This window comes from Chinchilla lanigera, unplaced genomic scaffold (genome assembly GCF_000276665.1).
Source record: "Chinchilla lanigera isolate Chin_1 unplaced genomic scaffold, ChiLan1.0 scaffold00085, whole genome shotgun sequence".
NCBI lineage: Eukaryota > Metazoa > Chordata > Mammalia > Rodentia > Chinchillidae > Chinchilla > Chinchilla lanigera.
In genome coordinates, this window is record NW_004955486.1 from 9730849 (window position 1) to 9744765 (window position 13917).

Consider the following 13917-nt stretch of genomic DNA (forward strand, 5'->3'; position numbering starts at 1 on the left):
AAGAGACATCTTCACAGATGATGCACATTATGCTGGAGCAGTGTTGCATGCCTGTAATCCCAGCTACTGAGGAGGCTGAGGCAGGAGGATCAAAAAGTTTAAGGCCAGTAACTTAATGAAACCCTGTCCCAAAACAAAATATAGAACAGGTGTGGAGACATAGCTCAGTGAGAAGGCCCTTAATTGAACACCCTCTCCCCAAAAGAAAGGCCCTCCAGGCTCCCACTTAAATGGATGAGTTCATGGAAACAGGAGAGGAGGTCCATCACAGAGGCTGTGCCTCCCAGCAGTCTCTTCTGGAGGTAGGAGATCGGAGGGAGCCTGCTCAGGCCCTCCAGGCCCTCCCTTTGGCCTGGGGTCCATACCCATTCAGGAAACCTTTCACTAATAACAATGAGTACCCCCTTCTGGCCCAACACCCCACTGACAGGGTCAGCAATGCCTGGGGGAGGCTCTGTAGCCCCTGGAGTTCAGGCCAGGTAGGCAAGGCCCCAGCAGGTGCGGTGAGCAGAGACTTCCAGCTGCTGGGGAAAGAGGCTCATGCAGTGCTGACCACTTAGCCACTATTCTGTAGTTGGAATCTGATGTGACCTTGGCTGCTGCCAGCCTGGGCTGGGCCCTGCGCGAGGAAGGAGTCCCTTAAGTAGCTGGAGGCCCTTCAAATGCCATCTATTTGCAGCCTGGGCCCTGACGCTGGCATGTGTCACATGTGAGCACGGGCTGGGTATTTTTGGCAGTGGGGGTGGAGCTTCCAGGGCCAGCCCAACAGCATGCCGCTCTGGGGTAGGCACTCAGATGCCCTGCTCCACTGCCCTGCTGGCTGCGAGACTCAGGTAGGACATGGTCAACTTCTCCTTCTTAGCCTAGGGTCTCAGTGGCAGGCAGGCCCCCCCAGAGGACTCTCCAAGGCAGAGAGGAGTGTGTGGGTCAGTGTGTAGGAAGCTGTGGTACTTTGGCCTGTGGACATCTCCAGCTCAGGACTGTCCCAGGTAGAGTGACCTCCCACCCTATGGGTCTAGCAGTAGCTGGCTGAGAGTGGATGAGTAGCCCCCATGGGGGAAAAACTGGAGTCCCCCTCCAGCTTAGTTCACCTTGGTTCCCTAAGCTGGGGCAGAATGGGGCCTTGGGCAGCCAGGCAGGATTGGGGTGGGGGTGCAGACCTCGGGAATAGCCTGAGGGGGCCACTAGGGTCCAGGGGCTGATCTCTGCTCCACAACCTCAGGCCCGGGCCCTTCCTGCTAAACCCTGAGCTGACTCCAGCCAGCACCAGTGTGACCTTGGTGAGCTCAGAGGAAAACTGTCCCAGCCAAGGCTGGTGGAAGGTCATCACCCCGAAGGCTGGGCACCTGCTGGACAGTGCAGCCAGCTGTCTCCTAGGGCACCCTGGGACAGGCTGGGCTGACCATCATCTGAGGAACTGACCTCTGGTGGGTTGTCCTTGGTACAGACCACTCCGAGGAAGTGGAGGAAGGGAGCCGGACCCACCTGACAAGAAATCTCAGAGATGTGAAGGAATGGCATTCCTGGGAATGAAAAACATGACAGATGTCATATGAGGATGTGTGCCTCACTAATATAAAATGCAATTTGGTTTTAGGACTGTATCAGTGTATGTTGTAAAGTTGCCATTTGGAGCCCATTTGGAAGTAGGGGAAATGGGAGCTGAAATTTTCTAACTCAGAAGAAATTAGATTTGAAGGAAGCACAGCCTGTCCTCTGGGACCCTGCTCTGCTTTCTTCCAGGAGATGGACAGCCAGGTGGGGGTCTCCCCCATGCATGCAGGGTGGTGGCACTGTGTGCAGGTTGGTGCCTGGAGCCTGGACACCTGAAGATCCCATCCCGCTCCACATCCTGTCACTACTCCAGCACCTCTGCTGACCTGTGATGGACAACTTCCAGTACAGTGTCCAGCTCAGTGACCAGGACTGGGCTGAGTTCTCAGCAACTGCTGATGAGTGTGGCCTCTTGCAGGCTGGCCTGGCTTCTGGGGACGAGCTCTTTTCCAGTGACATTGACCAAGGGGACAGCAGTGGCAGCAGCCCACCGGGGCCCCCACCCCTTCTCACTGTGCAGCTGGCCCCCAGGGGAAAGGGCTGGCAGGCCTGTGAGGAAGAGAACAGTGTGGCCACCTGGCAGCTGGCCAGCAGGTTTCAGTGTGAGCCTCTCCTGGCTCCAGGGGCCAGTAAGCAGGCAGCCGGCACGTCCACACGATCTGAAGCTCTGCTGTCCCTCCGCTCAGGAACTGCCCCTCTTGACCAGCGCTCGTCCTTTCCGGAGTCAGTAGATCCCAGTGACATGATGCAGAGGCTTCTGCAGGGCCCTTCTCCCAGCCCCTCTGGTGAGCCCCCCCAGAGTTCTGATTCCTCTGGCCACAGTGTCATCCCCAAAAAGCCCCCTGACAATCCTGGAGCCCCTCCCCGAAGCCCCGGCCGCAAGAAGAGGCGCGCTGTGGGGACCAAGGGGGGCGGATGCTTGGAGCCCCCAGGACCTGCTGTGGGTCCACCAGGCTCTCCCAAGCTCCCTGAGGAAGGCCATAGCCTGGCTGGGGCCAGAAGGGAGGGGTTTGGGGCTGGGACAGCAAAGACAATGGCAGGAGCCCAACAGAACAAGCCTCAGCCAGACTCTGCCCATGTTCTCTCTGCACCTGTCCCTGTAACTGAGCGAGGTGCAGACCAGATCAGAATGACCTCCAGGGCTGAGCTACACAGGGCTTCTGCACCTGTCCAGGTGGCTCATTCAGATTCTTCCATGGCTGAGACAGATGAAGCCTTGTCTATACCTGCCTCCAAGCCTCAGCCCAATGTGGCCATGTCTACACCCACCTCCACACCTGCACTGCGTGTGGACCTGCCTACTACAGCAGGGCCAGTGGTCAAGCCAAAGGTGGATTCACCTCTTCCTATCTCCATGGCTGTGACCAGCAGGGCTCTGCCCTACTCTGCTTCCAAGACTAAGTATGATGGGACAGCATTTACCCCTGTTCCTGGGGCTGAGGCTGCTGTACCCTCCCAGCCCCCTGTTCTCCAAACTGGGGCTGATATGATAGAGACACAGATGGCTGTGCCTCCAACAGGGCATCAAGATAAACCTGCAGGGACTCCTGGACTCGTTTCAGGGGTACCTCCCCCAGGCCCCATCCCAACCCCCAAGAAGAAGAAAGTACGATTCTCCATGGCTGTGCCCAGACCTGAGCAACCAGGGTCAAGAGAGGCTACAGGCCTACCCTCATCAGCTTCAGCCTGGCCCTCAGCCCCTGGGACTGCAGTGGGAGGCCAAGAGGGGTCTGCAGCCTGGGATGCGGTGGCGGTTGGGCCCCGGGGCCCCCAGCCTCGGATCTTGAAGCACCTGCCACCCCCGGCTCCCTCTGCTTCTGCAGGGCCTAGGCCCAGGAGCTGCTTTGCAGTGACCCTCCCCGAGGCCTATGAGTTCTTCTTTTGTGATACCATTGAGGAGGAGGAGGAAGTAGGGGAGGAGGAAGGTGCCGAGCAGGAGGCAGTAGCCAGCCAGGCACTGGATTCTGTCCAGTGGCCAGACATTTGCGAATTCTTCTTCCGGGACTGCCACACCCAGAGGTCGGGGCACCAGGGGAGCTGCTCCCCTGCTCCACCCCCAGGAACTGACCTTGTATCAGCTGTGCCCCCTGGAGATCCGGTGCCTTTCTCCATCCCTGAGGCCTACGAACACTTCCTTGGGGAGGACAAGTTTGGGGGTACACTGTCACCAACTGCCCTCCAGCAGCAGACCTCAGAGGCCCCCAGGAACATGGGGACAAGGATCAAACCTGAGCCCAGCCCAGCCATAGCAGAGCAACTCAGCCTGACAGCCAGGCGGGCAGGTATGTGTGCCTAGGTTTATGGCCCACCCAGGTTCTGAGAACACACTGTCCAGGGAACTAGGCCAGGAAGGGTGTGGGGAGGACAGGGAAGATCCTAGGTCCCCAGCCAGTGGGGGACCCTCAGGGACCTACTGGGAGGGAAAGGTGAGTTCTAGCTGTCTCAGGACACACCTCACACATGGTAGCCCAGAGCAGGCCCAGACACCAGCGGGGCCTTGATGCCTTCAGAGACTGGTACTGTGAGCGGACACCTGCCTTCCCCTCTGGGAGCTATGCTGTGGACCAGGAAATGGCAACACCCCAAACCATCCTGATTCAAGTCTGACACATGCCAGCCAGGGCCTCTGGTGAGACATCACAAGGAAGATGTGATTCAGACAGGTATGTCACAGGACGGACGTGTCCAGGGCAGATGTGTCCAGGCAGGTATGTTCCAGGACAGATATGTCACAGGACGGAAGTGTCCAGGGCAGATATGTCCAGGCAGGCGTGTTCGAGGACAGATGTGTCATAGGATAGACATGTCCAGGGTAGATGTGCCCAGGCAGGTGTGTTTAGGGCAGATGTGTCCCAGGGTAGATGTGTCTAGGACAGATATGTCAAGCAGACATGTCTCAGGACAGATGTGTTTCATGGTGAACAACTGAAGTAAGGGTTAACTTCTTCTTCCTAGGAGAGCTCCGGCATCCCCTCACCTCATTTACCTTCAGTCAGAATGACATGTGCTTGGTGTTTGTAGCCCTTGCTACTTGGGCTGTAAGAACTTCAGATCTGCAAACCCCGGATGCTTGGAAAACAGGTTTGGGGGCCATGGGGACTGAGATAACTGGTGCCTAAAAGCCAGACCAAGGAGCCACAGTGCCTAGCCTCACCTGCTGGGCCAGTAGGGATGGGGTGCATGGGGAAGCACAGGTTCCTCCCAAACTCTGCTCCTCCCATTGCTGGCCTACCTCCAGCCCACTGCCCTTGCCTGTTGTTTTGTTCTGCCCTTTGAGGACTAGGTCAGTTATGTGGGCCAGAGCTGGCGACTAGCTAGAGATGGTACCCAGGAGACCTTGTGCTTCCCTTGCAGTCTTGCTGGCCAACTTTGGCACCATCTCTGCCATCCGCTACTTCCGCCGGCAGGTGAGGCGAGGGTGCAGCCCCAGCTCCAGCCCCAGCCTCAGCCCTAGCCGTAGCCCCAGCTCCAGCTCCTAGGACCAGGCCTGGCCTAGGAAGACTCAAGACAAGGAGATGAACAGAGACATCCAGGATGAGCTGCTGCCCTCCTCGACCAAGGACCCCAGACTTTTGCAGCATGTAGGAGGGAGCCAGTATCCTTGGTGCTGTCTCCCTTGGACTCCATGGGAGGGTCCATCCAGGGGCCAAGGTCAAGGCCACTACCCACACCTGAGGGGAGAGGAGATTTGTAATTCTGGGTGGGTAGAGGATGAGCAGGGAGCTAGTTAATAGGGCACCAGATTAGCAAATATAATACAGGGTACCTAGTTAAATTTGGATTTCAGACACATACTATTTGAGACATTCTTGTACTAAGAAATTCCTTGTTTATCTGAAACCTAACTGGGTATCCTGTTTCATTTGGTCATGTAGGTAAGTTGGGTGTACTGCAGGAAAGGACCCTAGAATTAGGAGTGTCAGAGAGCAGCAAGGTCCCACTAGGTCTGGTGGGGCCAGGATGGGGACGCTAGGTGGCATCAAAGGTGGCCGGAGTGGTTTTCCAGGGATTATGCCTTGTGCACAACAGGCTAGGCTGGAAAGGCCCTTACAGACCCCTCTGAACTCCAAGCCCCAAGGTCTGGGGTCAAGGTGCCAGCTGCAGTCAATGAGCAGATGGCCTAGAGGATGCCTCTGAGGCAGCTCCTGCAGTCCCTACAGGGTGGGGCAGTGGACTGGGTCTGGCTCCTCTGGTGAGCCCTAGTTAAAGGTACACACAGAACTTAGTGGAAGGACTGAGCTCTTGGGATGGTCCCAGGAGTCAGAGATGGATGAGAGGTGGGTAAAGGAATCAAGATGAAAGAGCAGTGACTGGATGCAGGAGGCAGCACACAGGCTCCCCAAGATGGCAGGAACCTCCTGTTGCTCAGTGGAGAACACAGACACAGAACCAATAAAATCTCTCCTTTCTTGTTTATGGCATCAGTGTCTCTAACCAGCCCTTCCCCGCACATCCAGCAATGCAGGACTCTCCCACCATCCTTGCTACATACTCTCATACCTCTGCACATGACAGCTTACACCTTGCTGACTTCTGACCTTGTGCCCTCTGACCTCACAAACTCTGACCCTGACAAGCTTTCTTAGCCCTCTGCTCTTCACACCCACACTACCCCCACTCCAGGCATTGCTCTCATCAGGTTCTCTCCTCCATTTCTTCCTAGATTCAGAGCTGTAGGGAGGCTCCTGTGGCTCTCCAGGACCTCTCTGGTGTCCTTCCCTGGGCTGTGGTCAGTCACTGACCAGGGTGTCCCTAGGGATGAGGCACCTCCTCCTCGCTGATCCAGCCCAGGGTCAGGGGGCTCTCTGCCCTCAGGGTTCCGGAGGTGTGCTTGGCCTGCTGGGTTAGACTCTGACTGTAGAGCTGATATTGGGCAATGGGGTGCTGGGGCCACTGCAGATCCCCTGGCAGGGCTGGCACTGGCAGGCTATGGTTCTGAGAGGCAGCCCTGCCAGGGAGCCATCAGATCCACTGGATGAAACCCCGCTCTGCCTCAGGCTTCCTGAGCTGCGGCCACTTCTGGTTGGAGGAAGATGAAGTCTTGTTCCAGATGGGGGACTCGCCATCTGGTGGGAGGGGGGGGATGCAGAGAGGCATTGGCCCGCAGGAAGCAACTCCCTGTTGCTTATCCCAGAAGGAGACAGGACTCTCACTCACCTGGAGGAGATGGCAGGGGGCTGGACGAACCTTCCTTGGTGGGGGAGACCTGGGAAATCCAAACCATAAGTCTGATAACTGGGGTGATCAGCATGTCAAATCTGCTAGACCTTCCTGCCTTTGCCCTGGGTCTGCACTCTCTCTGCTTGCTGCCCAGGCCCTGTCCTGCGGGCCCTGTCCTTGGTCTCTGCCTGTCCTATACTCTCTTGCTTCTCTCTTGCTTCTTCAGACTCCTAGGAGCCCCACACCCACATTGCATCTCTTGATCCCAGGGGCTGGGGCCTCTTGATACCAGTTTGGGGGTTGAAACTCACAAGCTGAGGGGAGTCTGAGGGCCGTGGCCTCTGGTCCTTGATGGAGCCTTGGTGCCTCTGAGAGGATCGGGACTGCAAGGCTCCCTTCTTGGAAAGCAAATGGGGATCTGGAGGGCCAGGGGAGCTGGAGAGTCCGGAGCTGGGGTCAGACACAGGTACAGACACAGGGACCGAGGGGAATGGGCTTGAAGGCTCAGGTCCAGGTGAGATCTGCATTGCACTGAGGAACTGTGAGAATGGTATAGGTAATATGAGGCCCTGGGCTGCGCCCAGTGTAGGGCTCAGGGACCCCTGACCCAGAAAGCCCTTGGCCTCCAGGCAGTCTGAGTAGGCTTCAGGCCTTCAGTACATGCAGTCCTGTGGCCCAGCAGAGGACTGACCTCATCCAAGCCCCGGACATCTGTGATCTTGTGGTGGGAAGTGGCGGGTGGTGTGTAAGGGTCAGCATAGAGTGGGGAGTGGGGAGTCTCCAGAGAGTGTTCTGGGCCACCCTCTAGCCTCAGCCTGCCCACCTGCAGGGAAGAGAAGGAAGAGACAGGTTCTTCAAAGCAGAAGAAGCTGCAGCCTCCTGTTCCCTAAGCAGAGGCCTGTGGGGGCTCCAGGACCACCTAAACCAGTGATGGTGAACCTTTCAGAGCTTGCAATGATTCAAACAGTCCGCTATAGCACATATGCCGTAGGTTCACCACTACTGTCCTAGACTAGGAGACAGAGCCAAGGAGGTGGAGGCAGTGGGGAGGGCTGGCCTGGAACCTACCTGGGCCAGGTCCAGGTGCAGGGGTAGTGGTGCTGCTGGGCCAGGTGCTTCCCTTCGGGCCTTGCCCCTAGGTAACCGGCTGCTGCCACCACGTCTCAGCTCTGTCCTCCTTTGGCCAGCACTGGCACAGTCAGGGTTGGCCTGATCCTGCAGTGACCAAGAAACTTCCAGAGAATTCCCTGCCCTCCCCATTCTCTGAGGCTGCACAGAGTTCCCTCTAGGATGAGTACCCTCTTTGAGGAGCCAGGGTCCAGGCTCAGGATGGGGAGCAATGGGATGAAGGCTCCAGCATACAGGACCCTCCTCTGCCACTCCAAGTACTCACAGGTGTAGGCCAGGCAGGACAGCCCACAGTGGACCGCGTGGAAGACTCAGGGAAGAAGGGGCTGGTGCAGAAGGAGGATGGTGTTGGGCACCCCAAGTCCCAGCTGGTCCGTCCATCCGAGGAGACTGAACCTCGGCCTCCACCCACAACCTGGACAGCCAGAGATGAGTGGCAGATTGATCCCTCTCCCTGACCCAGTCTCTGTTCAAAGGACCTGAGTCATGGGGCCCTCAGACCCTCACCTGTGTGTGCTCCTGTGGCCCTGGGGGGCTCTTGAGGTTGGGCAGCAAGGGCGCCCCATCCTTGCGGGAGATAGTCTGAAGGCAGAGCAGCCAGTGGCTGTAGTCTTCGTAGCTGGCACATACCACGCGGATGGTGTTGATGAGGCGGCCTGGCACACAAAGATGTGAGGTGGGGGCCTGGCAGGATGGGATGCAACCCACAGTAACCCAGTGAAGTGTTGGGGTATCCACTAGGCTCATGCCCTCTTCCCACGGTCCAGCCAGGCAAGGGGTAGAGCCCAGGGCACCTTCGATTAAGAAGGAGCGAATCTGCTTCTCCTCCTCCTCCAAGTTGATGTGGATGGCACTGAGTGGCAGTTCCCCCTGTGTGCGCAACAAGTGAAGATAACCCCAGCACAGAAAACCCAGCTCCAGCCTGGCCCTGTCCCTCTGTCTTGCTCTCTGGACCTGGACTGGGCACTCCCATACCCTACAAGAGGCCAGGCAGTTACTTGTCTGTTCTGGTGGCAGCCTCACCTGGTCTCTGGGTGGCCTGCTCCAGACCATGCCAGATGCAGGCAGACACCTGCAGAGATTGGTCCCTGGCAGGGAAGCCTCTGTGTGTGCTTTTCAGTGACTGTGACTGCACACTAGGGACACACTTGGCTCAGAGACCACAGATATTTGCGCATGTGTATGCACATGCCCCTTAGGCACAGGAAGAGCCACTCACAGGCATACAGTGCAAGCACCCAGGAGAGACTCCCAGGGCAGCTGCACCATCACCCATCCAGGGTGATGATCTAGTTGGTGGCTGAGGACCCTCTAGGATGAGATGGTTGCTGGGGGCAGGGACTCCTCCTCCATGTCAGATCTGAGACCAGACTGACCAGAGCAGTGGGGATGGATGGGCGGGGCCATGTACTCTGTCTCAACAGGCCTCGAAATACAGGTTCCTCCTGAGCTGCTGCCCCACTTCCAACACAGACTGCTTCCCTGGGGCTGCCTGGGATGGGGGAGGGCCCACCTTAAAGCTGAGCCCATCTGGCTCCTCAGAGAAGATGGCCAGGGACGTCGGGTACAGGACCAGGAGCCGGTCCCACTGCTCCTGTGGGGGTCAGAGGACAGAGTGGGCTGGGGTACCCAGGTCTGGCCCCAACCCCCACTTCCTCACACCTACCTGGGAGGGCAGGTGCTGCAGCTTGACCCTTGAGGCACAGATGGCGCCACCCAGTGACTCTCGCCCTGATGCCCTCCGCAGCCGGCTCAGATGGTGCTGCAGAGTCCAGGAGAGCTCATTCCCATGGGAGCCCTGGGGAATAGGAGGTCAGGGCAGGCAGGGAAGGCCAGGATAGGGGAGGGGTCTGCAGGTTCCTGGCACTGACCTTTGGGAGTGCTGTGTGGCAGTGCTGCAGTCCCCTCACCAAGGCCATCTGCTTCTCCAGGTGGTAGAGCCAGCTGCTGAGCTCAGCCTCAGTAGGGCAGAGAACCAGGAGGGGGGCAGGCAGTGGGCCTGGGGTAGAGGAGAGAGCAGGTTGGGGTGAGTTCAAGAAATCCAACAGGGGAGGCCCCTCTCTGGGGACTGCATGTAGACCTGGGCCCCGGGTAGGGAAGTACCTGCCACACACCTGTGATCTGGAAAGCATGTTCTCTGTACCCTTCAAGTGGACAGATGCTCAGGTCCAACAGTGGTAACAGCCCCTGCCAAAGCACAGGATAGGAAGGGCTGTGGAGTCCCAGGGACACAGCCAGCGATCCCTTTGTTGATTAACCAAACACACAGACCCACACACACACCTGGAATGTGAGTCCTTCGGAGCCATGGGCCTGGAAGTACAGGTGGGAGGGAAACAGCTCCAGGAAACAGTCACTGACATCCTGTGGAGAGATGGGCTGCCAGTCTGGGGGTCTGGGGAGTAACCTGGGCTGGCAGGATGCTGATCCCCCAAGGCTTTCCCCACCTGGCCTGGCCCCCTGGCCCCCACCTGGCTGTGCTGGAACCGCAGCTGGACCTTGGCGTAGTGCACGACCTTGCCCAGGTTCCTTACAGGCACCCGCCGCCGCCCTTTCTTGAAGACACTCAGGAATGGCTGCTCTAGGCCTTCTGGCCGGCCTTCTAGGCCCAGGACATCCTGGGGAAGTAGGGCTCAGGGGAGGGACTGACAGGGCCAACAGCCTCAGCCAACAAACACACAGCCAGCACACACAGGCCTGGTCTCTCCAAGCAGGGCCACACAATACACACATCAAGAGCACATGTAGGCGCAGACCCTAGCACAGCCACAGCCTCTTTCCATGAAAACAGTGTAGACACACATGCAGCTTCCCCATGTCAGAGCTGCCTGGTCTAGTGGCAGACAGTGAGACTCAGTGGAGTCGACCCTTAGCTTTATCATTTCCTGTGCGGTGTGGCCTCTTTCTAGTTCCTAACCTTCTCAGATCTAGAGGAGCTTGGGGGGCCTGGGTGGGATAATGCTCAATACTAGGTTCTACAACAGACAAAATAGCACAAAAATCAGAAAAACAAAGGCCCTGATTTGTAACCTTTGCCAATTTCTTTGGTGTACATATTCCCATCACAGTGAGCTACCAACACGATGTCTGTGAACTCGGGGCTAGAAAAGCCAGGTCAGCCAGCTCTCCAGAACCTGCACCAGCCACCCTGCTCTAGCCCACCACTGCACGTGCCTTCATCCTACTCATAGCAAAAGCAAAGGTCCTGCCATGCTCCGGGGGTTCTCAAGGATGTCTTTCATCCACTTGTCTCCCCTTCTCTCACCTCTGGATCAGAGACACGCTTGTCTCAGGACCTTTGCTCTTGCTGCTCCTTCTGCTGGGACCCTGCGACCTTCACTCCATTCCACCTCTCAGGGCCTTGCCCAGATCTCTTTAGTAGTCTCCCTTGCTGTCTCTCTCACTTGTTTATCTTGTCTGTCTCTTTTTTGGGGATGGGAACAAGGTCTCTGTATTTTGTTTCTTGCTGTGTCCCCAGAGCCTAGGGTTAGGGTCTGGGATGTGTTGGAGATGGTGGGTAATGCATATCTGCTGATAAGAGGAAGAAAGGAAGGGTCACCATCCACACACCATTTAGCCAATGCTGGTGCACAGTCCTCTGTAAATGGGAGTTTGGGATTGGATTAGGAGTCAGACAACGGATGAATGCTAAGCGTAAGTTGGGTAGGGTCACACTGCCTTTGGTGGATGCCAAGGGCTTCTACACGGGCTGCTGTGTCCTGACCAAGTTGAGCTATTTCTTGGGCAAACCCAGGAATGTAAAGACACAGAGCTCCCTGGCCTCCCAGCCTCTGGGTGGGGCCTCTTGCACCCACACCCAGTGTGGGAACTGACTCTGGGATGGCAGCTGTGAAAAATAGGCCACAAATCAGGAAGGGCTATGCAGTTGGTCCTGCAAACAAGGTTCAGCCCTGGAGCCCTGGTGAGGACTCAGTTTGGAACTATGGCAAGGCTAGTCATTGTAGAGGTACACAATCCACTACAGAACTCAGGTGCAGGGCCCAGGAGAACAGCTCTATGTCTGGCCAGAGCTCCTTCCCTGACCCCCCACCTCAGGCTCACTGAGCCCTGCCCGCTCTCCAGCTACTGTGACGCCTGGGCAAAGGAGGACCACTAGGGCCACCATGCCTCCTGTGACTCCCTGAGGGTCCTATTGCATGAATTGGGCCCAAGCAGTAGGAGGCAGGATCTGAGATACGGCTATGTGGAGGAAGCCAACTGGGTCAGGCCAACCACCCTCTTCCGCCCACTTCTCTGAGGCAGCATAGTTTATAAGGCTGGCACTTGCCTGTAGGGAGTCCTGGGAACTCAGAGAATGAGGGCAGCGATAGTACAGGGGTCCCATCCTGGTGGGAGCAGGTGGGCTCTAGAAGTCCATGCCAGCTGGCCTTTGGAGTGCAGAGTGAAAACTCTGCCTGAGCCTTTGGCCCAGAGTCACCTATGCTCTCCCCTAAGACATTCCTGGTGCCTGGGGCATGGCAGAGCCCACTCACCTGGCAGGCACAGTTTCTCATGAGATGGCTGCTGTGGTCAGGGGGTTTCTGTCAGAACTTCTGGCCTAATATCAGCATGTTGAGAAAAGGGCTGGGTCTCTCCCCTATCTTGCCCTCAGTCCTGGGGCGGCTGGCGGTGGGCAGGGGTGCGGGGCTGCTCCCTTGTTGTGTGTGGGACACGGCAGCGGGCACTGTAGAAGACTGCTGTGGTCTGATGCCAACAGCAGCAACCTGCAGGGCACCCCAGGAGAAACTAAGGCCTAGAGTGGGTAACAGCCTAGCTTACTGCTCACAGAAGCCCCTCACTCTCTCATTTGACAGGACTATACCCGAGAGATACCTGTAGCTGGCCAGGGTCTGGCAGAGGCAGGTGGGTGGCCCCATGAGTGAGGCCGGGAGACTGGAAGGCCCCGCCCAGCCGCCTGTGGAGCTGCTCACGACTGACTCAGTGCCTCTCAGTTTCGCTCTCGCCCAGACTTTCGGCGGACGAGATCCTGAGGTGGGGCAGTGTCCACTTCCTCACTTTTGGGTCTGAGTCCCCCCAGCTGCCCAGGAGGGCAGGATGCACACGCTGCCACATACAGTCAACATGAGAGCCAGAGCCACTCAGACCCGAACACACTCAGACCATGTTCCAGCAGGGCACGCCCCTCCGCTCACCGTCCCGGGGATGTAGTAGAAGATCCTGTCAGCTGCCGAGTCTCCATCGGGGCCAGCCTCCACACCAAACAAGCCAGCTAGCTTCCTTGTGTTGTCTTCTCTGGGGACAAGGGAAAGGGGCTCATGGCATGGCCCTGGAAGCAGGTTAAGGAGACTGTGCTGACGGCTGAGGCCTCACCTCTCACCTGTTTGCCTTTAGCGAGGGCTTTCTGGAGAAGGAAGCCCGCAGCCTCCTGGGGGCCTGAGGGACACACTGGCTGTTCCCCATGGGTGGCTGTGGCTGGCCTGGGCTGAGCTGGTTGACTATTCTGGGTCCCACAGGAGGCTCTCATCAGCCTCCCCACAATAGGCGGGGCTGTGAATGTCCTGCCCTTAACTAGGGGGTGGGGAGGGACCTTTCTGAGGGATTGGCCCAACTGGAGCCCAGCCTTCTAGGGATGGCCCCTTTCCACACAGGTGCTGGCAAGCCTTGGGGCAGGAAGGAGAGAATATTTCCTTTAATGAGGAAAACAGCCCTCACCTCAGCCTCGGGTCTGGATAGGAAGGGCCACCTGGTCCTGGTCTATGAGCCTGTTGCCTACCTATGTTCAGGCCAGGGGTACTTGCTATTGGAGCTTGGTGAACCCAGGAACCCCTCCCCCTCACCTACTCCTCCCGAACCTGAGCACACATCCTGTTTCCATAACTCCAGTTGGTCTCTGAGTCACCAGTGCAGTAGGGGGTGTGTCCTCGACTCTCAGCTCCCACAGTATGGGGAAGAAACTAGGACCTTCTGCCAGTTTCTCTTGCCTGGGGTCAGTCTTTTTGATTTTTATTTTTTTTTTTGTCTTTTTGAGACGGGGTCTTGCTACGCAGTTCAGGCTGGCCTTGAGCTCACTACGTAGCCCAGGCTGGTCTCGAACTCGCAACGATCCTCCTGCCT

At 57.5% G+C, this 13917-nt stretch overlaps 2 protein-coding genes across 5 annotated transcripts; one reads left to right on the plus strand and one right to left on the minus strand.

The window, feature by feature from the left end:
• The first annotated feature begins 468 nt into the window (after positions 1-468).
• On the plus strand, positions 469-5973 carry Perm1 (PPARGC1 and ESRR induced regulator, muscle 1). Of its 3 annotated transcripts, none has more exons than XM_013504203.1 (4): positions 469-833; positions 1448-3836; positions 4510-4635; positions 4909-5973. In XM_013504203.1, exons 2-4 carry the CDS (start codon positions 1886-1888, stop codon positions 5031-5033), a joined length of 2202 nt encoding a protein of 733 aa, XP_013359657.1. In that variant the 5' UTR covers positions 469-833; positions 1448-1885; the 3' UTR covers positions 5034-5973. The 3 variants fall into 3 exon arrangements, with proteins under 3 accessions (XP_013359657.1, XP_013359658.1, XP_005404346.1); XM_013504204.1 differs by having other exon boundaries at positions 1598-3836; XM_005404289.1 differs by having other exon boundaries at positions 1744-3836.
• Plekhn1 (pleckstrin homology domain containing, family N member 1) lies at positions 5953-13811 on the minus strand. Of its 2 annotated transcripts, none has more exons than XM_005404288.2 (16): positions 13181-13811; positions 12996-13095; positions 10314-10460; positions 10126-10206; positions 9957-10029; positions 9714-9841; positions 9509-9604; positions 9356-9436; positions 8637-8712; positions 8350-8498; positions 8108-8257; positions 7783-7929; positions 7406-7537; positions 7026-7253; positions 6712-6760; positions 5953-6620 (listed from the first exon to the last, which is right to left on the minus strand). In XM_005404288.2, exons 1-16 carry the CDS (start codon positions 13261-13263, stop codon positions 6517-6519), a joined length of 1824 nt encoding a protein of 607 aa, XP_005404345.1. In that variant the 5' UTR covers positions 13264-13811; the 3' UTR covers positions 5953-6516. The 2 variants fall into 2 exon arrangements, with proteins under 2 accessions (XP_005404345.1, XP_005404344.1); XM_005404287.2 differs by having other exon boundaries at positions 9509-9640.
• Between the last annotated feature and the right edge of the window lie 106 nt (positions 13812-13917).